This window comes from Pogoniulus pusillus, chromosome 33 (genome assembly GCF_015220805.1).
Source record: "Pogoniulus pusillus isolate bPogPus1 chromosome 33, bPogPus1.pri, whole genome shotgun sequence".
In the NCBI taxonomy this organism is placed as follows: Eukaryota; Metazoa; Chordata; class Aves; order Piciformes; family Lybiidae; genus Pogoniulus; species Pogoniulus pusillus.
The window spans coordinates 3838220-3866139 of NC_087296.1; the positions used below are offsets into that span (position 1 = coordinate 3838220).

Consider the following 27920-nt stretch of genomic DNA (forward strand, 5'->3'; position numbering starts at 1 on the left):
AACTGGGCCCATTTAGTCTTGAGATGAGAAGGCTGAGAGGGGATCTTATCAACACCTACAAATACCTGAGGGGTGGGTATCAAGATGAAGGTGGTAGTCTCTTTTTGGTGGTGCCCATTGGTAGGACAAGGAACAATGGATACAAACTAGAACAAAGGATGTCCCACCTTAACACAAGGAGACACTTCTTTGCAGTGGGGGTGACAAAGCACTCGACCAGGCTGCCCAGAAAGGCTGTGGAGTCTCCTTCCCTGAAGACTTTCAAAACCCACCTGGACACATTCCTGTGCAGCCTGCCCTAGGTGATCTTGCTTTGGCAGGGGGTTGGACTAGATGATCTCTGGAGGTCCCTTCCAGCCCCTAACATTCTATGATGCTGTATCCCTTCAACACCAGTGAGGCTGGCAGTGACTCTAAAAGTTCCACTCAATGGAACAGCAGAAAGCTGTTAATTCCCACATAGTCTAAACTGCAAGTTTTTGAAGGTATCATCTGACAGCACAGAAAGACACAAAACCAAACAAGTTCTGGGATCTTTGACTCTATTTTGATCCCTATTTCAACTGATTTCTCTTCACTCCCCTTATAACATCTCTGGCTTTAATTCTGCTCGTCCTTATGACAATATGCTTTATCCCTCTCTCAGTTCTTGGAGCATTCCAGTAGTGGTTTCTTTGTCTGGCTTAGTTCCATGAGTCTTGAGCACGTACACAAGTTTTCATTAATAAATATTAAGTTACAATTCACTACACCCTTTTTTTTTTCCCCCCTCCTTGGTGTTGTTAGTTGCAGAAATCTGCCAAAGATGACAAAAGAAAACCCTGGGATGATCTAATGCCCAGCCTGGTTTGTTTAACCCAAGTTAACCCAGATAAATGAAGGTTTCAGCTGCATGGTTCCAGCAGATACCATTCAATAATAACAATTTATCTTGTTCCTGTGTGTCAGGGAGAAGAGGTCAGCAAACAGTCATTCACAGAGGGACTGAGCAGAATTTAAACAACACAACAGGAAGGGCTTGTTTTACCTGTCTAGCTAGAATCAGGCTAGCAACGATGCCCACCCTCATCCTGACAAGCCACATCACTAATGGCAAGAAATAGACTTGTTAATGTTCCATATAGATGTTAAGCTCTCCCACACTAACAATAACATCAAGTTTAGTCAAAACTGGTCCAGTCAACACGTGATTGTGCTGAGCTCTATCTACAGTGTACTTCCTTGGACTGGAGAGTAAAAAATGCCCTGAAAAGATGACTTCACTGTTATTCAAAAGAGGAGCTTTATCTCAGGAAATAATTATCACAGACAGAGAATTTGCTTAAGGTATTGAGGTTAAGATGAAAAAAAGACCGTGACAGGACTAAATAAGAGCTCAAGAGATACCCAGAAAGTCTGTTTGTCTCCTCAGGAAACATAACTTTTTGTAACCAGGCTTTCAATACAAATGAAGCACTGCATCTGCTTTCTAGATAAACATTACAGCATTTTTTTTGTCCACCTTAATGAAACTGGCTGGCTAATTACTTCACAGACACAAAGTAACCTTTACTACATCAAAATGTGCATCACCAACACCCTTCAGCAAAACCTTTCATCTGCAAGAGAAATACTGCTGCACAACGACTGTAAATCAAAGGAATCCCCATTCTTCTTTACACAGTTTATTCAGCAGCATCCCTAAAAATGGCCATGAGAAGATCTGCAGAGGGCATAGAAAGCATCATATTTGCTTGCACCAAGCAAGGAAAACAACATCAGAGTAAGATGCAGAATAGATATTTAAAAACTCATCTCACTACCTTAAGAAAGCCATTGGAATTTTGAAGGAGACAGATACTGAAGTCATAAATCAGTATAGGTGTGGGCAAAGCATATAGAATCATGGATTCATAGAATGGTTTAGGTTGGAAAGGATCTCAAAGATCATCTAGTTCCAACCTCCTGCCATAGGCAGGGACACCTCCCACTAGCACTGACTTTACAACAGGCAGTAGATGCCAAAGAACAAAACCACTAAGCCAACATTCACCAAAAAGTTAACTGATTTGGTTTCAAAACACCTCTAGAGATAAAATCACACTTAGAACAGTCCATACTAGTGCAAGGTGCTGCTACTTACAGGATCCAAATGTAAAACCTCATAGGGGTTGTATTCTTGATACTCTCGGTCCGTTTTGGAAACTTTGTATGCAAGAAACAAAAACAATGCCCAGCCAGCAAGGAGGACTATTTTCCTGTTTGGGGAGAAAAAAAAATTAATAAAAGCATTTCACATGTACAAATCCACTGGCTCCAGCATGACTCCAAAAACAACATGGGATGCCATTAGATCTCAGTCTTGAAGAAACAGTATTACAATAGTGAGAAACGTTAAAGGCACTTTAAAGCAGGTTTAAGTATTTCAGTTTTAACACCACTTCTGACACAGATGAGACTGCTCCTGACATCTAATTCATTTGTCTTCCACTTCTTTTTTCAAACAAAGGCAACTTGCTACCAGCAAAGACTTTTCTCATTCTTTCAATCTCTGACCTCAGCAGCTACATAATACCTCCTCTTTTAAAAGGGTGACTTTAACTTGATCCTAGACAAAGTCAATGCTTATAAAGGAAAAAAAGGTGAAACAGAGGTGTATCAGACAGCAGAATAGAATCATCTCATAGAATCACAGAACCAACCAGGTTGGAAGACACCTCCAACATCACCCAGTCCAACCTAGCACCCAGCCACAGCCAATCAACCAGACCATGGCACTAAGTGCTGCATTCAGTCTTTCTTTGAACACCTCCAGGCACAGCAACTCCACCACCTCCCTGGGCAGCCCATTCCAATGCCAGTCACTCTCTCTGACAACAACTTCCTCCTCACATCCAGCCTAGATATCCCCTGCCACAACTTGAGACCATGTCCCCTTCATTCTGCTGCTGCTTGCCTAGGAGAAGAGCCCAACCCTGTTGCAAAATACCTGTTTTAACTCAGGTGTTGCAGAACCCTGATTAGCTTGCCACAGGAAATGTGGTCAAGGCTCTCACAGGTCAGTGTGATCAAAGGCAAAGGCACATGGACTCCAAACGATTCAATGTGAATTATGCCAGAGACCTTTACTGATCACTCAGCTCTCAATAAATACCCTCAGGGCCACAAGGCACATGCTTACATATTAGCATAATTAGTCAAGGACAACCTACTCCATCAGCATAAACCAGGCCTTGTTTTTCTCATTAACGAGCTGTCCATTAGCTATCTTTTCTGAGATAAGGTAGCCAGCAGCTGGTGGGAACCAAGGTCAGCATCCACCTGTTATTATCCTTCTTCACTCCGTTCCCACATCCTTCTTCACTTTGCATTCCCACACAATCCCACCTGGCTACAGCCTCCCTTCAGGTAGCTGTAGACAGTAATGAGATCACCCCTGAGCCTCCTCTTCTCCAGGCTAAACAACCCCAGCTTCCACAGCCTCTCCTAATATCTTGAGGATAAGAGCAATAACCAAATAAATGAAGGACATAAACCCACCAGCTTTGAATACACAAATTACTGCTGTTGTGTATCCGAACATATAGATGTTTGCAGATTAAACAGGGAAGCCACAAGACATCCTAGCACCATTCATTTCAGCGAGGCAGGGTTATTTTTTGGGAACAAGTGAATGCATTGTTTACTTATTTATCAGTGCTGAGGATCACTGGTTTCATTTAGCAGATATTTCATAAAGGACAAACAGGATCCATCTTGACATCAAGCTCCACTGAGATACTAATGCTTAACTATTAATTATTCGAATGAAGCTGATTGCAAACGTTTCTTCTGTGACACAAAAGCTATCATTGCCCAAATAACTGCAGCTGCTTTGATTACAAAATACAGAGGTTTAGAAGGATAAAAAAGCCCCTAAGGAATTGCTCTCCTGGAATGCCATGCAACTGCAATGCACTTACTTGACTGTAGGTATTATGTTTTGCTGTGGTTTTAACAGTCGCAAACGGTACCACAAGCATCTTCCATACACGTTTCTTATATTCTTTAATCGGATTTGCTCTGTCAAAGAAACACAGGAAACAAGAGAGAGATTGTGATTAACCAACCTGACAAAAAGCAGAACAAACAAACGTGCTCATTTCACCCTGGCTTTAATACAGGAGGTAGTGCAAGGTCAGTTGGAGGACTAACAAAAGTATCACAGTATCACCAAGGTTGGAAGAGATCTCATAGATCATCAAGTCCAACCCTTTAGCACAGAGCTCAGGTTCAGTAGTATTAGAGAAAATAAATATTTTTATCCATCTGAGTGTCACTGCACATCCATAAAGAAGGAGTTGGTCAGATTATTCTCTGCTACCTAAAAGGAATCCTTTCTGTTTTCCCCATGCCACATGTCAGTCATCACTTCGTCTGGCTCGTGGCCAGTACAGAATTGTTCATGTCCCTGTGTTGGGCACTGGTGAGGCCACACCTTCAATCATAGAATCAACCAGGTTGGAAAAGACTTCCAAGCTCATCCAGTCCAACCTAGCACCCAGCCCTAGACAATCAACCAGACCATGGCACTAAGTGCCCCAGCCAGGCTTTGCTTGAACACCTCCAGGGACAGCAACTCAACCACTGTCCTGGGCAGCCCATTCCAATGGCAAATCACTCCCTCTGTGAAGAATACTGGGTTCAGGTTTGGGCCTCTTACTCCAAGGACCTTTAGGTGCTGGAGCATATCCAGAGAAGGGCAGAGAAGCTGGTGAAGGGTCTAGAGAGTAGGTCTTATGAGGAGCACCTAAGGGAATTGGGATTTTTGAGCCTGGAGAAGGCTGAGGGGAGATCTCACTGCTTTCTACAACTCCCTGAAAGGAGGCTGAAGCCAGGTTGGGGTTGGTCTGTTCTCTCTAGCATCAGGTGACAGAAAGATAGGAAAGAGTCTGAAATTGTGCCTGAAACTGGTTAGTTGGAAAAATTTCTTCATTGAAAGAGTGGCAGGCATTGGAACAAGCTGCTCAGGGAGGCAGTGGAGTCACCATCCCTGGAGGTGTTCAAGAAACGTGTGGCCACAGCACTCCAGGACACAGCTTAATGGCCATAGTGGTGCCAGGTTAACAGCTTGATGACCTTGGTCTTTTGCCACTGAAACAATTCCATGACTCTATATGCACCTTTAAGTTTTATTTCTGCCATTCTACAAAGTCTCCCATTTCAGCATGCCAGCTCCTGTGTGCATTAAAAACAAAGCCCCAAACCCCTCACCCATATGCAAAACAGTGTTTGTACAGAACTGAAGAGCACAGCCAGAGCTGCAGCTACTTCCTCAATTCAAAACATGATGCTTTTGCCTCCTCCTTGCAACATCTGCTTTTCATAATTTGCTCCCATTTAGGTTTTTTTCCTGTTGAAGGGAGGGGAAAGGAAGGAAGAATAAGATAATGGTTGCTTGTAAGCCATGTAAGCTCAGTAATAAGGGCCCTTGGCAAGAGAGGAGACACATTAACACTAAACTAGCCAAGGAGATTTCCTCCCACATCCTTTCAGGGAAGAAACTGTATTTACACTGTGAGCATCACCAAGACAAGGCATGGAAGCTCTCCCTCCTAAAAGAGTTATTAGTTGTATTTCAGACCAACTTAGTTTCAGTCCAAGTCTTTTATGCTAAGAAAAGTATGGCAAAAAGCAAATTGCTTGCACAGAAATTCTGTGTGCACCAAAACTGTGTTAGAAAGTGATTCCAATCCTGATTAAGTAACTCAGCTGTCTGATTACAGAGTCTGATCTGCAACACTTCAAGTGAGTAGGTCACTAACCAGCTCACCTGCAGAAAAGACAGACCACTTGGCCCTTTTCAGACTAAATGAGAAAGGATTGAGAGAAAAAAGCTCTTCCTGTCTCAGCACATTTGGACATTGCAGGTGAACCAAGTGACTAAATCTGCTAATTCAGAAGTCTGTGAATTATCTAAATGAAGGAATTACATTAACAGCTTTGATGCAAAGCACATGTCAATCACATCCTAAAAAGCCTTAAATCTCAACTTGGAACAAAGTGATGCCTTCATCTTAACCTTAACAGCAGTTATGGTACACAGAAACATTTTTCTCTGGCAAATATCCCAAAGGTGGTTGTGGAAGACAACTTCTCTTTAGTTATCCTGAAGACACTGGGAGGTGGAATGCAGTGCTCAGTGACCTGCTGGAATTTCTAAGCCAGCATGCCACTCAGATTAAACATTCAGAGCAGCAATCTGCAGTCAGGGGCCAGGGAAACGTGACCATAAATGCCAATACTGGGAGCAGAGTAGGATATTTTAAACTCTGGTTGATTTGGCAGAGTAGAAACAGAGATGACACTCAGCCACCCACTGACTAGTACAAGAAGAGAAATATTAAAGCTGGCAGAGACAAGGGACTGGGACCAGGAAAAGTAGAGTGGCTTATTCTGAACTACTTGAATCTATGTAGTGTATTTTCCCCCCAACACAGCATGGCATTAAACAGCTTGATGGGGTTCCTTGAGAAGATTAGTAGCCCCATCACCCCCAGAGAGGGAGAAAGCAAGATAACAGAAGACAATTCCTTCCCTGGCATTTGATCCAACTCTTGCTGGGCTTCAAAATAAGCTTCCAAAGTTGTTTCTCAGTTTTGTGCAAGACAGAACCACACGAGGATTTTGCAGTTGTTCTGCTGGGCAAAGACTGTTCACATACTTAAAACAGGTACTGAACATGAACCCTTCTCCACAAAAAGAATATGACTAATAGTTGGTTAAGCAATTGCCCACTTAGTTTTGCTTGTTTAAGGCTTTAGAAAGCACTGTGAAGGAAAAACTCAGGAGACAATAAACCCAGGGTTAAAGGGGCAACACTAACTCCCTGCTAGCAGAATGCAAATTCATTTGGCATTCTCTCTTTGCACTTTTTTTCTGTTGTTCCCCCTTTTAAGACAAAAATCGTGGGAGATCTCCAGTGATTCAGAACTGGATCCAGCACAACTAGAAGTGAGCTAATTGTTACTCAAAATTAAACCACAATTGTTAATGTGAAACTGAAGAGACATAACTGGCAGAAAGAAGTGGCATTTCAAACAAAAATAAAGAGCTGGTGGCATTAAAAACTAGACAGATTAAGTTATGAGGACTAAAAAGCTCTGCCAGAGAAATGAGGGAAGAAAATGCTCTGTGGGTTTTAAACAGCCAACTATGATAAAGACACTGATGAGACTTGAACAATCAGACAACACAAGCTTCACAGAAGACAAAGGTGCTTAAGTTTCACAGGTTCATAGGATACCAGGTTGGAAGTGATCTCCAGGATCATCCAGTGCAACCTTTCAGGGTAAGAATAGAGTTTAAATGAGATCATAGAATCGAGCAGGTTGGAAGAGACCTCCAAGCTCATCCAGACCAACCTAGCACCCAGCCCTAGCCAATCAACCAGACCATGGCACTAAGTGCCCCGGCTAGGCTTGGCTTCAACACCTCCAGGGACAGTGACTCCACCACCTCCCTGGGCAGCCCATTCCAATGCCAATCACTCTCTCTGCCAACAACTTCCTCCTAACATCCAGCATAGACCTCCCCTGGCACAACTTGAGACTGTGTCCCCTTGTTCTGTTGTTGCTTGCCTGGGAGAGGAAACCAACCCCACCTTGCTACAGCCTTTCTTCAGGTAGTTGAAGAGATCAATGAGGTCTGCCCTGAGCCTCTTCTTCTGCAGGCTGCACACCCCCAGCTCCCTCACAGGGCTGTGCTCCAGGTCCCTCACTGGCTTTGTCGCCCTTCTCTGGACACATTCAGTATCTCAACATCTCTCTTGAACTCAGGGGCCCAGAACTGGACACACAATCCAGCATCCTGTGAAGCTGGGCCTTGAAGTTAAGCATAAAATGTTCATTTCAAACAGTGCCAACAAATTCAGCCGTGCAATGTTGAAGAAAGATGAAGCCAACTGCTCGGTTCAGCCACACTGACCCAGCTCAGCTACCTGATCCAATCTGCACCACAGCCCCACAGGCACTTCTCCAGCACAACCAAGGGGCTGCATGGCACTGTCCTACCTGACTACACTGCCTTCAGGAACAGCCAACACCTGAAAAGGGATTACCAACACTCCTGGAGAAGGAAGGTGACTAAGAGAATGCTGTTTACTTAACCCTGTAAAACTAAGCCTAACAGGATATGAGTCCTTCTAGTGTCTTGCCCAGGATGTTTTTAACAAGCTGTTGTACCTTTCTTCAAAGCGCTGTGCCACAGTGCCCCAGTTCTCAAACCTGCCTTTGTCCAGCCTCACAGCTATCAGATGACCTTCTCTTACCTCACCTGCATTCTCTCTGCAAGAACAGCTAATGCCCTTCATCTTAGCGTGCCAAAAACCTTCCAAAAGGCCCTTAGAGGAAGGCACTATGGAGAAAAGAAAAAGAGCTGTGCAAGGTGAACTAAAGAGCTGGCATAATTTCATAGAATCAACCAGGTTGGAAGAGACCTCCAAGATCAGCCAGTCCAACCTAGCACCCAGCCCTATCCAGTCAACCAGACCATGGCACCAAGTGCCTCATCCAGTCTTTAACACCTCCAGGGATGATGACTCCACCACCTCCCTGGGCAGCCCATTCCAATGGGAAATCACTCTCAGATAAAAACTGACTGTGGTAGAAAACTGACTGAGAGAGGTGGTGGAAGCTCCCTAGAGGTCTTCAAGGCCAGGCTCAATGTGGCTCTGAGCAACCTGACCTAGCAGGAGGTGTCCATACTGATGGCAGGGGGGTTGGAACTAAATGATCCTTGAGGTCCCTTCCAGCCCTGACAACTCTATGAAATATCAATAACTGCAGCTAGGTGGTTTGTAACAATCAAAGAACTGAGGGTTTGGAACTCCCTTCAGCCTTCCACTAACAGCTGCAGGAGTCACATTTTGTGACCAACCTGACCAGAGTACCAAGGAGAAAAATAATGCTTTAAAATAAAAAATAGAAAGAAAAAAAATAAAAGGAAAGGAAAAATACAAATAAAGAGGGAGGAAAAAATAAAACAAAAGGAAAGGGGGAAAAAAAGTGGTGTGAGCAAAAATTAAGCCTTTTGGGTAGTTAAGCAGCACACAGCATCATCAGTTGAGTCTTCAGCAATGATGCTCTGGAATAGCTATGCTGCAGAGGGGGACCTCTTGTGACAAACACTGATTTAAGACATGATGCTAAGAAGCTCTCACTTTTATTTTTTCACTCTTTTTTTCCCCCTTTTCTTTTGGTAATACATGCATCTGAACAACTCTGGATCAAATCTAATTACAGCTGATTAAACCATATCAAAGCAAAAAAGCACCTCATTAATTTCTTTCCCAGCTTAGGATGGTAATGGCCTTATTTGATTAACAACCCCAAAAGGAAACAGGGCACTAAAAAGATGAATGATTGTTTATAGTTATCTGTCCAGAACATAAAGAGAGAATCAAATCCTCCCCAAATTGAGGCTAAATTATTCAAATTATTCAGAGTTATCCTGAGGCACTTCCTCTGTCACATATCATCATTAACACACATTGGCTTGTGGAATTCAAGAACAGGCAGCTACTTGGGAGAGAGGAGAGGTGCAGACAGCAGAAAGCCACTGGAAGCACACCACTGAGTAAGAAATCTGTATCCAGGAAAAACAGGTTGCCTGGGTATTTACAGACAACCTATGCAACTGGATCAAAAGAAAAAATGTAGTAGGAAGAGACTAGCTCCAAGGGGGGAAAAAGAAACACACACCACCAACAATAATAAAGGAAAGAAAAAGGAGCTGGCAAGCCAGCAAGAGCCAGAATCCCAGATAATTACTGTACTTAAAAGCAGCAAGGTGTTCCTAATGAGCAAGCTGTGGATAAATCAAGTCCTTTTTCAGCTTTGCCTTCCTCTCACAAGGAGCTTCCTTTTCACACAAGTGGATTTGCCATCTCACAGAACTGGCAATATCCTGCAGACCCTGAGCAGACAAGGAGAAATGCACTACATGCTGCTCATGATAAAGCTCTGCAGTCAAACAGGGATTGTATCTTCTTTGGGGTTTAGTCCTGGAATCCTTCATCTGTCAGGGGACAGGTTCCAAGCACGAAAAAGCAGGTAAAAGTTATCTGTTTCTTCTAGCTCCAGATCATGGATCCTCATTAAAGCCCAAGAGCACTTCAAGCACTGTCCTTTGATATGGGATTACAGAGACAAGTGTGGGGGGCGAATGCTGATCCTCTAGTCAAAATGACTTCTCATCTGATGGGTAAAACCCTTAACAATAGTGAACCCCTCCTGCAGTTTTTAACATAGGTATTGGCATTAGAAAGCCTTGAAAAGCAAAGGTGTGATGCATCCCTGGGCTTTTGAAATCATACAGGGAGGCTGCATAAGGGTATCTAGAGACAGAACAAGGGAGAACGGTTTGAAGTGAAGGGAGAGCATGGTTAGACCTTAGGAAGAAGTTCTTCAGTACAAAAGGTGGTGAGGCTCTGGAATAGGTTTGACCAGAGAGGTTGTGGATGCCTCTTCCCTGGGGGCAGGCTGGATGAGGCCTTGAGCAGCTAAGTCTAGTAGAGAGGCATCCCTGCCCACGGCAGGAAGGTCAGAGTGGATGATCTCTAAGGTCCCTTCCAAGTGAAGCCATTCTATGATGATTTTTTCCTCCTTTTTTTCATGTTGGAAGAGACCTCCAAGATGATCCAGTCCAACCTAGCACCCAGCCCTAAACAAGCAACCAAACCATGGCACTAAGTGCCTCAACCAGGCTTGTCTTGAACACTTCCAGGGACGGCAACCCCACCACCTCCCTGGGCAGCCCATTCCAATGCCAATCACTCTCTCTGCCAACAACTCCCTCCTAGTATCATGCCTACAGCTCCCCCAGCACAACTCGAGGCTGTGTCCCCTTGTCCTGTTGCATACAGAAGTTTTAAAAGATCACTCAGTCAATTTTTAGAGCAACCAAAAAAATCCAACAACCCCTCCTCATTTCCAGAATAAATGGCAGCCAGGTTTTCCAAGCAGCAGGAAAGAACAGGAACACATCCTAGCCTCCTGTGTCCTTTCTGCTTTCAAGCTACTCAGAAAAGCCAAGGCAGCAAGTTTAAAACACAGCTCCAGTGGACTCCGATAGAAAAATGAGGAGGTACATCTACAACTACCTGAAGGGAGGCTGTAGCCAGGTGAGGTTGGTCTCTTCTCCCAGGCAACCAGCAATTGAACAAGGGGACACAGTCTCAAGGTGTGCCAGGGGAGGTCTAGGCTGGATGTTAGGAGGAAGTTCTTCACAAAGAGAATGATTGGCATTGGAATGGGCTGCCCAGGGAGGTGGTGAAGTCACCATCCCTGGAGGTGTCCAAGCAAAGACTGGCTGGGGCACTTAGTGCCATGGTCTGGTTGACTGGCTAGGGCTGGGTGCTAGGTTGGACTGGATGAGCTTGAAGGTCTCTTCCAAACTGGTTGGTTCTATGATCTGAACCATTCCACCCACCAGATGTGGACAATTCACCCAAAGAACGCTGCTTAGTTTCAACAGAAAAGGATTTCTTCTAGCAAAGAACACAAAGTGTCAGAGTCCTGCAGCTTAGGAATTGCCAGGATCACTTTCAAGACAGACTTTCACAAAACTTATTTGCAGCATGCCATCATCTCCCTACCTCGCCTTGGAAACTTGTACCTGTGAAATGCATCAAGAGATGCAAGCCACACACCCAGCATGCAAGCCTTGCATAAAGATGATGACCCAAGGGTAGCACAGCTACCCTGTCAAAACTGAGGGCAATGAATTCAGCTGAAAGCCTGCCCTGGAGACTTTTTATTCTTTCCAGCAGCTTTGTAACATGTTATGGATATGCAGTGTCCCAAAACAGGATCACTTACTAAACCCAGACCTGAAGCAACTCAAAAGACTGAAATCACAAGCTTTCAGAGATATATGTACTTAACTACAAGGAACATCACAATCTATGACAACCTCTTTCAGCACACCTTTGTAATTGCCTATCTCACTTCAGCAGCACAGGTTTAAGTCAAAAAGTACACCAAGTTCAGCAAACATCAGCATTGTGCAACAACCACTGTGTGTTATCCAACTACAGCCACTCTGCTCTTACTCTTCATTTCCTTTCTGGATGCTGATGTTTAATCCACACAAGCCTGCAGCAGAACTGGTTCACAGCAAGGTCAGCAACACAAAGATACTGTGATGGGCACTTATCCATCCCTAACTGCTGAGAAAACAAAAGCATCTTCAGCTCTCACCATTAGCTTTTTGAAAAGCAACTTGAAAATTCTCATTTAAGAAAATAATTCTTAGTTAAAAAAAAAAATCTATGCCAGAGTAACATTTTAGCAACCATATTTGTTGTTTCAAATCATGACTAGTCATAGAATCACAGAATGGTTTGGGTTGGAAGTGGCTTCCAAAGGTCATCTTGTCCAAGCTGTCTGCAGTCAGCAGGAACATCCCCACACTGGAAGGTATTGCTTAGAGCCTTGACCAGCTTAATCTTCAATATCTCCAGGGATGGAGCTTCAAGCACCTCCCTGGGCAACCTGTTGCAGTGTTGCACTATCCTCACCGTGCAGAACTTCTTCCTCACATCCAGTCTAAATCTGCTCTTCTCTCATTTCAAACCATTGCCTCTCATCCTATCACTGCAGGCCTTTGCAAACAGTCCCTCTGCAACCTTCTTGCAGGCTCTTTATCTCACCGTTAATTTATGTTGAAGTTAAATCAATATTTACCCAAATCACAAATAATCCACAAAAAGTATGAACTGTTGTGGGTTGCTTTTTTTCCCCCTAACAAAACACACACATGTTTTAAAGACACAAGTTAAGGGTAAACCACATGGCAATCTCCCCATCACCTCCACCAAAAGCATCAAGTCTTCTTCCCCCACCCGCTCATTTTCTCATCCTGCACCATCCCACACACCCACAAAGTGAACTTTAGGGAGAAACTAAGAAACATTTAAAATAAAACACACACAAAAATGCACCCACAATTAGTTTTTAGCTCAAGTTAACTTCAGGTCCTCACACTGCTCAGGTGCTCCATTTGGCACAAGGAATGCGGAGAAATAAAGACTTTCTCTGTTAGAGCACTGCCACCTCAAAGCAGTTATGAAACTGCAGCCCAAGACAAAGCTGAACAATTAACCTTTTGCAAAAAGCATTATGAGCTCTCCAATGAACACCGAGGGGATAAAGTCACCGGGCCAAATCCGTTTTACAAAGTCAATTACCTGTTTGTTTGCTTTATCAAAGCTGAGGCTCACAGAGTGACTACCACAGCACAGCAAAACCCTCCCAAATAGAAATCTATTGATCCCTGCTGCAGGCTGCAGCAGCATTTCCTATGGACTCTCTCTGAAAGCCTGGATAAATCAGGGTATTTTAGAAAGAACCAAGAGCAAAAACTTAATGGCTTGCAAAAAAAAATATCTGCTAGAAATGTGACATTAGGTAATACATTTTGTGTTTTATTCAAAAGTAGTAAAGCAGTATAGGTGTAGTCCTACTTTCCAGTCTTCACCATGGCAAAAGCAAACACTGATTATTATTGTTATGGCAAACCCACACAGTGATTACTTTTTATTATTTGCTATAAAGCTACAGCACAGAACAAAACCTGAAATGTTAGAAACCATCAGCAACTCCCAAATTTTTGGTGCTAGCCCTTACTTGAAGGGAACAGCAAATATTCTGCACTCTCATTTCTCTCCCCACACTGTATCAAGAACCAGAAACTCCTGGCAGGGCATTTGTAGAAGGGCACCAAAGGCTTGACCTCTCCACTATAAGCACTTCATTTTTGCTTCAGACAAGCTCTAGCCTGCTCTCACTACACAATATGGCTGAAGGTCATCTTCCAAACCAGTTTCCACCTAAAAAAGAATCTTCACTGTCTTATGGGTGCTCTGCTTCACACTGCAAAAGGGTCTTGAAGTGAGAAGGGCAGGTATATGATTTGCATCACACTGCTCACTCCAATTCACTCTCCTCCCTCCCAGCAGGCTGAAGCAGTCCACCAGCAAGCAGGGATCTTGGCAGAGCTGCTTCAGTTTGGCCCTGTACTGTGCCTCACTGTTTGGAAAATCTGCTCTAAATTAGTATCAGAATAAACACTTCTTATCAAAGTCTAGATACCCCTGCTTACTGCAGGAATCAGAGGCTGGCAGGGCTGGCAAATTTCTCTTCTGAAGACACAAATCTTCTCTTAGCTTCCAAAACCATATATGTATGTGTTCAGTTTTGGCTGCTTGTTTTTAGTGCCCCAAACTCACGGCTAAACAACTGCTACTTTGCATCAACACAAGGTGTTAAATTCTTACTGAAAGCCAGCTTAAACGCTGGCTCAGGTACTGCTGAATGCATCTGAAGTTGTGTGAAGATTTTAGGAGGGCTGTGCTGAAAAGGAGAGGCATGGCAGCCAGACACTTCGAGGAGCAAAGCAGCACAATGAAGCTCGGGGGTGCTCCATTAGCCTTCAATGTGATCTGTACAGCATCTCAGCTCCTCAGACAAAGCAAGCCTGCAGAACACAACTCAACCAGGAGACTGTAGGCAGGCTATTAAACTGTATGCTAAGAACTGGCAGTACAGTCACACTTTAAAATCCATTAAGACAATTACGAGGCAGAAATCATTCTTTCCCTTCCATTCACTGCCATGCCTGGCCATTTTCACTTAGTTGACTCATTTTTGTACCAACAGTGTAACAAAACTTACCTTGTGTTTTAGAAAGCATGGTTTGATACAGCTGTGTAAGAAGCTAGCTCTAACTGCAGGACTGATGTGCAGCAGACCTGCCACGCACTAGACCACACTGACTAAAAGAACTGAGTAATGTTTAAAGGCAGGTCTGTTTGGGTGCAATCCAGATAGTCAGACTCCAAAGTGAAGTTTTCCTTTTCTGCTAGTCCATAAAGATATCTGAAGATCAACTGTCAGGCTACTGAATTCAGCTGCATTTCTACAGCTCTGTCAGCCCCCTGAAACTGAAGTTCACAGCACTGACTGCCACTACTGCCTGTACCAGAATCTCAGTTAAGTCACATTCATTTTCCTAAGAAGAAGCCTTGAACCACGGAGGAATCAAAACATTTATGAGAAACAGTAATTTTCTCCCTGACTGCCTCCCATCCTTCCCAAGAACAAAACCAAAATATTGAGTCTTGGAGAAAGGTCACTGAAGTTCTCTTCTCTCTCTCTGATCCCCTGCTCCTTAAAAACAATGCCAAGATTACAAAATGTCTTCAGCAACACCACCTCCCTTTTGCAACAGTCAGGACTCAAGAGGCAAGGCAGAGAAACATTTCTTTCCAACAGAATGGACACCTCGACCACACCACAGGTAGCATCTGGGGGCCAGAGATTAGCCTTCTGAAGAAGTTCTCTAGCTAGTGCCCCCAAAGAAGCCACAGACATGTTCACCAGCACCTAGGACTGTAAAAGGTGATGATTGAGCATCTAATCGGCATTTATTCAACCTTTTCTTTTTCCTACTTACTCCCTACCAGAAGGCTGTAGGAATGCAATTTCGCTGCTGAGCATTTGTCAGATTCAAAACTAGGTTAAACAGCATCATGCAAGCCATTTAGAACGGCACAGGGAAACACTAAATCACCCCCAGATAGGGAGCGTGAAAAGATGCAGCAAACAGAAGGGATTCATCTCAGATCGCAAAGCAGAAGTACTCTAAAAGGTCAGCAGCTTCAGCTATGGGAATCAGCATCGAGCATCCCTAATCCACTAACCATTTAATACCCTGCCCCTAAACACAGTTCCTACCTCTTTTCCCATCTCAAAACTGCAGCCGAAAACGTATTCCTGTGCAACCTACATAGCAAAATGCCTTCTCCTTCCAAGAACAGAGGGGATGCAAAAAAAGACCAAGAGGGAAAGGACTGTGGAAAGGGAATGCAGAAGTATTCAGAGAAACTTTCTGACATTTAGAGGGCCACAAAACGTATTCCCGAAGGGAGGAACACAAATCGTTGGACATTAAACCATGACTTGCAGTGGGGAAAAATTAAAGCTCCATTTTCACACTCGCTGTGACCTTACAGCTTTAAAACAAAATCCAGAGCCTGGTAACTTTTCGTCTTTGGCCTCAACTCTCTAGTTTATTCTTTTCCCACGGTGAAAATTCAGGTCATCTGCCCTGAAACACCCCGGGAAGACAAGAGAAAAAGCCACACCAAAACAGAAAACAAAGCCACCGCAAAAACAAACCCGGCGAAAGCCAAAACAAAGCCCGAGCCCCCAGCGCAGCGATGACTCTGCAGGAGCGGCGGCGCGGATCGCAGCGTGCTTTCGGGGAGGCGGGCTCGGACGCTGCCGCCGGCCGTCTCTCCCCGGGTACCGCTAAATGGCTGACAGCCACTAAAACACTAGCCCCGCGCACCCTAGAAGGGGCAGCCGCCCAAGTCGCGCCCCGCCGTGCTTCCCGCAGCGCTGCTCGGGCGCTCCAGGCGGGGCGGAGCGGCCCCGCTTCGGGCCCGGTCCTGCACGGCCCGGTTCGGCCCCGCTCTACCGCGGTGTGGAGGCGGCAGTGGGGGGAGGGCAGTCAGAGGGAAAAGGGACGCGGGTAGGCGGCAGGCGCAGGCCCGGGGCAGGACGGCTCACCGGCGTGCTGGTCCCGTGGCCACAGGTAGTAGGTGGCGGGGATGACGATGAGCCCCACGAAGCTGGTGAGGAAGTAGAAGAAGGTGTTGCCGCTGTCGTCGTACTGGAACTGCTGCCCCGCCATGGCAGCTCAGCGCCGCGCCGCTCGCTCGCCTAGCCCCCGCCGCTGGCGTCCCCTCCGCCGGCGGCCCGGTCTCGCCGTCCCGGCTTTACGCGGGGCCGCAGCAGCCGCTCCGGGATCCCGCGAGAACGGGCGCTGGCCCTCCCCCGCCCCCGGGGCGCCGCCGCGGAAGCAGACGTGTCACTGTGCAGCCACCATAGGCACTCGGGCGTCACGGCGGCCCGCGGCCCCGCCCCCCGCGCTGACTGGCTGCCCAACGCCTCCGCCCCTCGGCTTCCGGCGCCGGGCGGCTCCCGCGCTCTGCCGCCTGCCCGTGAGGCGCTGGGGGTGGGTGCGCCTCGGCGCCGGCGTCCCTCAGAGCCAAGTGCCTAAGTTAACGGGGGTAGGGACGCGGATGTATGGGTGCTTGGCAGCGCCAGGTGTAACCTTTAGGTCCCTTCAGCTTGTTACCACAGGGTCACAGAATCGTTTCAGTTGGAAAAGATCATTAAGTCCAGCCAAGGTCTAACTTCACCAAGTCCGCTGCTAACCTGTGGCCCTCAGCACCGCATCTCTGCCTGTTTTAAACGGTTCAGGGATGGAGATTGAACCACCTCCCTGGGAGGCTTCTAAAGAGCCCTTGCAGTTGTGCTAGTTTGAAGCAGGCTAGAATGTTTGGGTGAGAAGAACTGGAATTTCACATCCCCACTCTTTTCCTTTTGCAGCCTATGATCTAGTTCTTCCCACCCAAACATTGTAGCTTGCTTCAAACCAGCACAGCAGTGAAGAAGTTGCTTCCAGTATCCAGGCTAAACCTCTCCTGGTGCATCTTGAGGCCATTCCTCAGTGCTCTACGAAAACCCACAGCTCCTAGCTGGAGAAGCTGCTGCCTACAAGCCTCTTAGAGCATGTGCAGTGATTTCAGCTGAGTGTTTAGGGATTGACCAACGCTTAAGTCTTCCCTGTTAATGTGGGGCATAGCTAATGCATTTCACTGTGTAAACCCCTGCCACAGGTTCCACTTGGTGTGCTAGCACTGTGGGATTGCCACCTCCTAGCACCTTTTCCTGCAGCTGGAATAAAATGTTCTGACTGTGTTGATTGGTCTTTGCACACCAGGTAGAGAATCCAGACTTAAAAGACAACCTCCCCATGTTCAGCTCCATTGCAGTCCCGAGAGTCACCATGACCTCACCCAGCTCCTGCAGGCAGGTGGCCAAAAGTGGAAGCCTGTGAGGAGCTGGTTGCTGACCTCTGCTCTGCCCCTGGCCACTGCCTCTTCACAGTAAGATGTTGCCCCTGCCCCGAGGTAGCACCCCAGCCATCTCCTGGAGTGCCTGCCCTCAGCACCCAACAGAACTGCTGCCCCCAGTCACTGCTGGAGCCCTGGGGCTGGGAAAAGAGGCAACTGGCATTTTGCAGTGTGCCCAGGAGCTTGAGGGGTCAGTGCTGATCTCAGCCCAGTGAGGCTGAAGCTGGGCTGCCGTGCAGGAGTGGCGGCAGCTTGCACTGAGTGTGGGGCTGTCAGGTGTATGTAAGTCATAACTGGGTGCTCCAGTGCTGAAGGCTGACTTTTTCTCACTCTGGTAGCTGGTGTTGCCACTGGCACTGGTGGCAGTGTTGGAGCTCCAGCTGCCACCAGATGTGGTTGAACAGAGTAGTGTGCCACAGGTAAAACTGAGGTCCTGCTTTCTGCATCAATGCTCCACTGGCCGCTCTGGTTTTGTTCATGTATACACAGATCAAAAGGGTTTGTGTAATCTGGAAGTCCTAAAGCTGGAGCTGAAGCCAAGGCCCTCCCTGAAAGCCTGACAACCCTCTGAAAGCTTTTTCCCAATGGGTTCTATTTCTTCATCTTTTTGTTGTCCCTGTCAGAGGTTTGGTTAGTTCACCCCATCCTAGCATCCACACTCAGAAAAGCCCAACTGCACCTAAAATCCCTTGTTTCCTGAGCTGCCCAAGGAGTTGCAGTTATAGATTTTACTCTTTCTGGAATCTATTACCTGCTGTCCTTCCTGTAGCATATTTCACTTCCTTCTGACACAGCTGGAGCTTGGTTGGAGGTGCACCAACCGTGTCCCTCGGTTGCTAAGGCAGTGCATAGATTTATAGTGTCTTCTAAACAGCACAATTTCTAATAGCTGTTAGTGAATCATCGACTTCTTGCACTCAAACTAATTCACTCTGCAACTCAGCATCCCTTCAATCTTTCAGTATCCAAGGAAATAAGGTGAGAGATGCACTAAATCCCTGTGGAAGGCGAGTCCACATCAACTGTCATCCCTTTCAAGTGAGAGCAGACAAGGACTGCCTTTCTCCTCTCCTTATGTGGGTAAAGGACATTTAGATGTGGTGCTTAGGGACACAGTTTAGGGGTGAACTTGTAGAACTGTTTGATCCCAGGGGTCTTTTCCAACCCAAATGATTCTATAATTCTCTGATTCTCCCATGAGAATACTGAAGGATGCTGCAGTCACATCCATCACCATAACGCACTGAGGATCTCCATCTTCAGCCAGTCTGGTTCGTGCTTGCTGGTAGCATGAAGGGATTGGCACACTTTAAGATGCCCTGGGCAAGGATCGCGGTGGGTTTGAGGCGCTCTCTCGGCTTCCCGGGGCCAGGGTCCCGCTTTACAGCAGAGGGCGTCCCTCCCTTTGCTTTTGCCTGCGCCGCCTGTGCCGTTTGCGGCAGGCTCACCTCGCTCCCTCTTTGCTCCACAACTCCTTGGGCATCACTTCCAGGGTTTTTAGTATCTCTAGGTCGGGATCCTGGACTTCAGGTATTACACATACCGCTGCGACTGTTGATTGAGTAGCTTTGGGTGCTAAGTGTAGTTGTCCACCTGCTCCAGGCTGCATGGCAGCTGGATTTGGGAGGACAAGTTCAGGGAGGAGTTCGAGCAAGTTGCTGGCAGCTCCTATCTCAGTTGTGTGGAGGTTAAGGACAGCCTCAACCCCACAGTGCTTCCGAGCAAAGTGCAGTGCCAGAAGGGTGAGAAGACAAGACCCTATGGGTCTCCTAAGCTCATCTCTGAGGTTTGGGCTCTGATTCCCTGGAGTTTTACCCTTAGCAGAAGATCCAACAATTGAATTACATCAGGAACCAGTTTGGTTGGCTTTGTGACCTACTTCCTTCTTTGCTGCTAGGTGCAAGGGAATGATTGTGGGCATGAAACACTGGAGCTGAGCACTTGGTTAGTGGTTGAGGGTTTCCTCTAACCTAGGTCCAAAACACTGAGCTCTCTCCTCTTTCTTCTTTCTCCTTTCTCATTATTCTTTCTTCCTCTTTTGCTTTCTCTCTTTCTCCTTTTTGTCTGTCTCCTTGTCTCCACCTTCACCCCAGCCCCACACAGGGAGCAGCCACGAAGGTTTTGCCTTCGAGGAGGTGCAGGCTTTGCTGTGGAGCTTCACAGGCATCAGAAGAGGGCACTAATGTTGGGAATGCTAACAGGGAAAGCTGGAGCACTGCTGCTGCTGCTTCTCTGGAAATCAGTAATTATGGCAGTTAAATCCAGCAACTGGAACTCAGGGGTATTATGAGGATAGGCACAACAAAGATGCAGTAAGTGGATTATCTGCAAAGTCCTCACCCCTACTTTTCCCTCCGAGTTTCCCATTTTTGGTTAAATTAACTGGGGTGATGCTGTATTTTTGACCACTGCCCCTCAAAAAGGCTGCAGTAGCACTGCCTTTAGAAACAGAAAGCAATTGATAAATTACCCTCCCCCCTTGGCACTCAGAGCTCTTCAAACAACCTGTTTTGATAGTTGACCTTGCAAGCTGGGGAAGACAGGAGCAAGTCACAAAGATTCCTGCGGGTTAAACTGTTTTCCAAGCTGATTACGAAGCTTAGAGCTCAAATGGTCTTTGCACAGAAACTCACAAAATGCCTTTTCTTTGTAAAGGGTTGACACCACCTAATTCACTTTGCCTCTGGTTTCGCATTAGAGGTGTTGTTTACTCCTCTGCTGCTCAGAAAATGCCCAGAAGTGTGATCTTATGGCCCACCCCACGAGCCTGCCCCAAGGTACAGCAGCTTAGCACGGCGCAACGCTGCCGTCTGGTCACCGTGACTGGGCTTTGGTAACAAATATTGTTTGAACCTTTGGGAAGGGCTTTCCCTGACATCTTGTTTATTCCTCAATAATCTCACCCATGCTGCCAGTGATCAGGTGAAATTCCCATGGATGCCGTTGCCTGGCTGCTACCCATGCAAGGCTCACCCAAGAAATGGTTGCAGAGCGATGAGTGCAGTGCACAGGGGCTGGCTCCCAGACCCCTTTTTATTGGCTTTTATAGAATCATAGAACTGTTGAGGTTGGAAGAGACCTTTGAGATCATCAAGTCCAGCTGCTCACCTAGAGTTCACAATCCCACCACTACTGCTAAACCACATCCCTCGGCACCACAGCCACACATTTTTAAACACCTCCAGGGGTGGTGACTCCACCACCTCACTGGGCAGCCTGTTCCAGTGCCTGGCCGCTCTCTCTGCAGATAGCAGATAATTTTTTCCTGATATCCAACCTGATCTTTCCTTGGCACAGCTTGAGGCCATTTCCTCTTGTCCTGTCACTTGCTGCATATCAGAAGAGACCAACTCCCACTTCAATTCAGCCTCCTTCGAGGTAGTTGTAGAGGGCAATGAGGTCTCCCTCCGCCTCCCCTTCTGGAGGCTAAACAGCCCCAGTTCCCTCAGCCATTCCTCATAAGAACTCTGTTCAAGTTCCATTAACAATTGATGATTAACTACAGTTCCCCATTTTGCTTCATCCTCTGCTTATTTTTCAGGGCCAGGAGCATCTGGGTTTAGATTAAAGTGTCAGAAGGCAAAGGATAAGAATATATTCATAAAGATTAAAAAGCAAATATCAAAGAGAAGCAGTGGCAAAAATAAAAGGGGCTTTAAAACCAGTACCTGCTGGCTGAACTGATCTAGAGTGGCTGAGGCAGATGCTTGTGGATGCTTTGATAGAGAGGGTGGAAGTAGAGGAAGCACAGGGAAGGGTCAAGGAGATCATCATATGGTTACCTCACAGGGAGCAAGAAGGCAGGCTGGGGTTCTGCAGAGGAGGTGGCCAAGAAAGGTGTTGGAGGTTTACAAATCTGAGGCAACAGTGGCCAAGAGGAAGAGCTGCTTGCAAGCATTGCAACATCAGCACGGGGGAAGTTGGAGGAAACTAGCAGGAGGTTGGTTTAAAACAGATGTCCTTTATCCAGAGATTCAGGCACTGGAGACAGGGAGTGCAGGTAAATGTTTGAGTTAGGATTTAGCCTAACCCAGTGGGCACAGGTCCTAACCACTTAAGTGATTCACACCAGACCAGTAAATGCACAACAGCCTCAGACCAGCCAAACACAGCTCTCCCTGCTGCAGTGAGAGTGACCTGCCCCAGCAATGGGCAGCTCCGTGGTGCTGTAAAGCTTCTCTTGTCTTACCTTGCTGACTGCCAACCTGTGTGGCATGAAGATCCACAAGAACACCACGACATTTATTTTACCTCCACTGACTTCCAGTTTGCCCTTTCCCTCCACCCCTACTTTAACACCCAGGCTGGCCCAAAGCTGTGTTGTATTCAACATCTTCTGTGTCAGGCAGCAGGTGATAAAGATCTGTAAAGCAAATGCAGAGGCTGTGCAAGCATAATGACGGCACTAGGGGGATTCTGTAGAGCTTTCATTCCCATTCCTCATGAAAGCACTGTCACTTTGTGACATAAATCTGCAGCCACAACCTTTTCAACGTGGGCTACTAGAGAGAGTTATTGCTCAGGTGAGCTGGGAAGCAGGATTGATTGGTACAATGACATCATCTCTTGCCAACATTGATTCCATTACCAGTATTTATTTTCTGAGCTTTTCCACAGACAGGTCACTTACCTTTCTAAACCACCACAGCATCCAATATCTGAAGGGGGCCTGCAAGAAAGCTGGGGAGGGAATTTTTATGAGGGCTGGTAATGATAGGACAAGGGAGAAGAGGAGACTGAGAGGTGACCTCATCAGTGTTTATGAATATGTAAAGAGTGAGTGCCAGGAGGCTGGAGCCAGGCTCTGCTGGGTGGTGCCAGGACTAGGGCCACTGGGTGCAAGCTGAGGCAAAGGAAGTTTCATCTAAACATGAGGAGGATTTTTTTCCCTGTGAGGGTGACAGAGCCCTGGAACAGATTGCCCAGGAGGGTTGTGGAGTCTCCCTCTCTGGAGATATTCAAAACCCACCTGCATGTGTTCCTGTGTGATCTGGTACAGGAGATTCTGCTCTGGCAGGGGGGTTGGACTGGATATGCTTTCGAGGTCCATTCCAGCCCCTGACATTCCATGATTCTGTGAACAGATTGAAGCTTAAGGAGGAGAGATTTAGACTGGAGATTAAGAGGAAACTCTTCACAGTGAGGGTGATGAGAGACTGGCACAAGTTGCCCAGGGAGGTTATGATCTTTAGAGTCACTTCCACCCCAAACCATTCTATGATTCTATGAAAAGGAAGGGCTGTGCTCAGTGCCACTGTCCTTGGGCTGCTCCTTCTCCCCAGCATAGCAACCCCCCCTGTTCCCCAACCACAATGACCATTTCCAGATGTGGAATGCTCTGCCTTTTACTACAATTAGATCATTTTCTGACTTGCTAAAGGAGGAATGAAAATACACCAACATACATTTTTGTCTGCTCCTAAAACCTAATTAAAACTGATCAGCCAGGCCAGGCCAAGGACCTGTAGCACTCTTCTCCAGCTCCGTCAAAGGATTAACAGAGACCACCACTAGGCTGAGACTATGTATGTATGACCAAGCTGTGACACCAAGATGTGTGGTGCACAGATAGGCTGGAGGGCAGTGATGCCATCCAGAGGGACCTGGACAGGCTGCAGAGGTGGGCACAAGGCAACCTCATGAGGTACAACAAGGCCAAGTGCAGTGTCCTGCATCTGGGTCAGAGCAAAGCCAAGCACAAATCCAGGCTGGGCAGTGCGAGGCTGGAGAGCAGCCCTGAGGAGAGGGACTTAGGGGTGCTGGTGGATGAGAAACTCAACATGAGCCAGCAGTGTGCACTTGCAGCCCAGAAAGCCAAGCAGAGCCTGGGCTGCAGCAGGAGAAGTGTGGCCAGCAGGGCCGGGGAGGTGATTCTTCTCCTCTGCTCCACTTTGGTGGGACCCCACCTAGAGTACTGCATCCAGTTCTGGAGCCTCCATTACAAGAAGGATGTGAAGATGCTGGAGTGTGTCCAGAGCAGGGTCAGGAGGATGCTCAGAGGGCTGCAGCAGCTCTGCTGTGGGCACAGAGTAAAAGAGTTGGGGCTGTGCAGGCTGGAGAAGAGGAGGCTCCCAGGGGACCTTCTTGTGGCCCTCCAGGATCTGAAAGGGGCCTACAAAAAAGCTGGGGAGGGACTTTTGAGGCTCTCAGGGAGCGCCAGGACTGGAATGGGTTGCCCAGGGAGGTGGCTGAGGCCCCATGGCTGGAGGTGTTTGAGGCCAGGCTGGCTGAGGCTGTGTGCAGCCTGCTCTAGGGTAGAGTGTCCCTGGGCATGGCAGGGGGGTTGGCACTGGCTGCTCCTTGTGGTCCCTTCCAACCCTGACTGATTCTCTGATTCTGATTCTGTGACCACATGGATATGCCTTATTTCCCCCAGCTGGGCTGTAGATTTCCAAACACCAGCAGGTTTCTAATGCAGCCTTGCACTGCAGCAACTTAGAGGAGCAGTGCTATGATGTGAACAAAGCTGTCAGATTAAGTGACTGCATGGTTACACCGTGATATTAATACATGTTCTTAACTGTCAATTAGTTAACTGGCTAATAAAAAGAGCCTGGCTTAGAGGATTTCACTAATGAATATAATGCTTTGTTTCTGGGCAAAACATATGCTTTGGATATATAATTAGGAAAAGCCCCCCTCTCTCTCCCCCATCGAGAGAGCATGTGCAGCTGAATAAAGGAGCTCATTATACCTGCGAGGGGTCAAAGTCTGTGGATCTGTAGCTTATGGTATTATGACAGATTACAAAATCACTCTATTATGTTAGTCAATCTGTTTCCAAGCACAGGCTAGCAGGGAGCAAGGGACTAGAACCTCCTGAGCAGGGCGCCCGTTGGCTTTCCCCGCAGGTCTTATGATGGGTCAGCTGGCGGTGACACCACCTCTGACAGCTCACATGTCAGACCTTCCCTGCCTGACTTCTGCTTTTGTTAGCTCAGAGCCTCTTCACCGACGATCAAGTCCTGCTTCAGGTTGCAAAGAGCTCTGGGGAAGAGCTGAAGCAAATGTGAAGGCTGTGGGCAGTCGTGGCTTGTGCTAATGAAAGGGAAAAGCAGAGCGCTCCTGCTCCAGCTGACCTCTCTCAGGCTCTCACCTTAAATTCAATTGCATTAAATTGAACTTAAAAGAATAAAAAATAACCTAAAGTAATAATTAATAACAATAGAATGCTAATAATTAGAATGCTAATAATTATAATCATAGAATCAACCAGGTTGGAAGAGACCTCCAAGATCACCCAGTCCAACCTAGCACCCAGCCCTAGCTCATGGCACTAAGTGCTCCATCCAGTCTTTTATCATAATGATGATATCATAACTATGATTATATCATAATGATGATTAATATTATGGTGATATATTAATTATGATGGTGATGTAATAATAATAATAACAATAAAAACAACAATAATAATAGTTTTAAAGTAGGAAATGAAGCAGCTAAAAAGCAACAACTGGAAGGGAAAGCTTTATGTTCAGCTTGTGTGTGTGTGCCTGTGTGTCAGTTTAAAAAGGGAGGGAAAAAGAAGTCATTCATATGTGAGATAAAGAGATTTCAGACATGACAGAGAGCCTAAGAAATATTTGACTTTCCTAATCTTTCAGGGAAACTATTCTGCTGGAAAGTCTTACTCAGTCAACTCAGCATAAAACTCATTGGTACTAAGGGGAAAGAAAATCCTCTTGTGTTTGAGCAGCACAGCAGCAGGCAGCACTGCAGGCACATTTCTGACACACCACATCTTTCCAAGGTCCTCCTGAAGTGGTCCCACCACTGCCTTGGGCTGGCTGCTTTGCCCTCACGCCAGTCTGGCAAATGCACCGGGGCCAGGAGGCATGGTGCTGCCAGCATGGCAAAGAAGGACCTAGGGATAAGGCAGAACCAAGAGGCTGGCTTAGGTAGCTTCCAAGGACTGGAACTAACAAAGCCACATTTGTGCCCTGTGGTCAGTTGATTGCAGTGCCTGGGAAGATGCAAATTCTGCTTTCCCTGCAGCTGGGACTTGCACAGGTTCCATCATGTGGGATCCTGGTGGCAGAGTCACCATCCCTGGAGGTGTTCAAGCAAAGACTGGATGAGGCATTTAGTGCCATTGTCTAGTTGACTGGACAGGGCTGGGTTCTAGGTTGGACTGGATGAGCCTAGAGGTCTCTTCCAACCTGGTTGATTCTACGATTCTATGATACTCCAGGAGCTAACTGTTTTTCCCAAACACACTCACAGGTTTCCAGGCACATTTATCCCACTTCACTGCCAAAAGTGCAGCATGTCCAGCCAGCCAAACACCTTCCTAACCCCCAGAGGCTGAACCCAGGCATAGGGAAAGTCAGCTCATGTCTCTGAAGATCAGCAGAGCACCAAGCAACACTTTGGTCCATACTCTCTGATGTGTTTGGCCAGCAGCCAAGGAGTTCATGACTTCTCTGTGTTCCAGCAAAAGGCATTGAAAAGGGCTTTTGATATGGTTATTTGGGCAAGGAGATCAAAGGTTTCCCCTTTGCATTCATCCTTTTCATGTCTTTGGTGTATAAATTGAGGCAGGTGTTCAGACACAGCATTTTAGAGAGAGTTATTTGGGGCATCCCTGCTGCTGGAGGAGCTGCAGAAGAGAAATGGCAAAGGTTGAGGAAATCAAGGATGATATGAACCAAAAATTATGAGTCCTTTCCATCATGCCAGGACTGTCAGGCAGAGTGGAGACAGGCTCCTTGACTAGAGGTGGTGCACTTGGCAGCTCCTATGTTCTACAGTCAGCACTGCCCTTACAGCTTTCACCCCAAAGCTCTTCCCTGTGGAGCCACAGATGCTCAGGGCATGTGTTTCAATGACACAAGCTGTGCCAGGAGAGCTTTAGGTTGAACATTAGGAAAAATCTCTTTACTGAAAGAGCGATCAGGCATTGGAACAGGCTGCTCTGGGAGCTGCTGGAGTCACCATCCCTGGAGGTGCTCAAAATTTGTGTACACATAGCACTTGGGGACATGCTTTAGTGGGCACAGTGGTGTTGGGTTGGTGATTTGCCTTAATGGTCTTAAAGGTCTTTTCCAGTCTTAATGCTTCTGGGATTCTAAGCAGCAGATCAAAGCAACCCAGTTTCACCAGTGTACATTTGTGCTGGGCTGCTCCCAGGTTCAGGCAGGCAGGGATTTGCTGGTGTGTGCAGGGAGCTGGTGGCTTTCTTCCTCCTGGAACATCCCTCTTGGTAGGAACCAGGGCAGAAAGGCTCCAGCTTCCACAGGGTCAAACCTTGGGTGGGTCACTTTGAAACTGGTAGGCACAGGAAAGTTTGCCTCAGGGTCAGGAGAGGTTGAATTCATTTTCTCACCACTCAGCACTTGTTTCCTCACCTCTGTGACCCCTTTGTGAGTCACGGATGGGGCTTATTTGTATGAGCATGACCACTGTATGTGTGCTGGGCTTTACTGCTGCTCTGGAAAGCTGCCCTCAGAATGAGATCTGCTTCTAGGAAACAACAAAACCCAGGCAACCAGTCCTGCTCTCTTCATCTTTCCTGTTCATTTGATTTCTTTCTAAATGACCTCTAAAATATTTTCCTATTAAAGCAAGGTCTATTTTTAAGCTACCAATGTCATTAAATTAGTCATTTTTCACAAGAAGCACATCTGACTGGAATTTATCCTCTTTTTATCCCCTTCTAGCAGCATATACATTTTTTTTTCCTGCCAGTGAGTAAGATTGGGTCTCTCAGTCTTACATCCAACAGTCTCTGTAGTGGGTTGATTTTTTTCCTCTCTCATCTTCTTCCTCAGATCCTGGAAGCAAGGACACAAGACAGTCCCTGCACTTCCATTTCACACATTGCCTGACTCATGGCACAGAAACTAAGAAGTAATGTGCCCTGAAACCAAGAAGATGCACTTAGGAGAAAAAGAAATGCTTTTCCTGTGGTTTGGTTGGGGTTTTTTTCCCCACAGAAATACAGAATGTGTCTGGTTGGAAGAGACTTCAAAGG

General features: G+C 46.7%; 1 protein-coding gene across 1 annotated transcript in view; it reads right to left on the bottom strand.

Moving 5' to 3' along the window:
* Positions 1 to 16881, bottom strand: part of SEC63 (SEC63 homolog, protein translocation regulator) — a 54726-nt gene extending 37845 nt beyond the window's left edge. Inside the window, exons 1-3 of the mRNA XM_064170148.1 lie at positions 16593 to 16881; positions 3942 to 4041; positions 2123 to 2237 (exon numbers count right to left, since the gene is read on the bottom strand). Coding sequence (XP_064026218.1) covers positions 2123 to 2237; positions 3942 to 4041; positions 16593 to 16716 — 339 coding nt within the window. The 5' untranslated portion in view covers positions 16717 to 16881. The remainder of the gene's footprint in view (positions 1 to 2122; positions 2238 to 3941; positions 4042 to 16592) is intronic.
* Positions 16882 to 27920: the final 11039 nt, after the last annotated feature.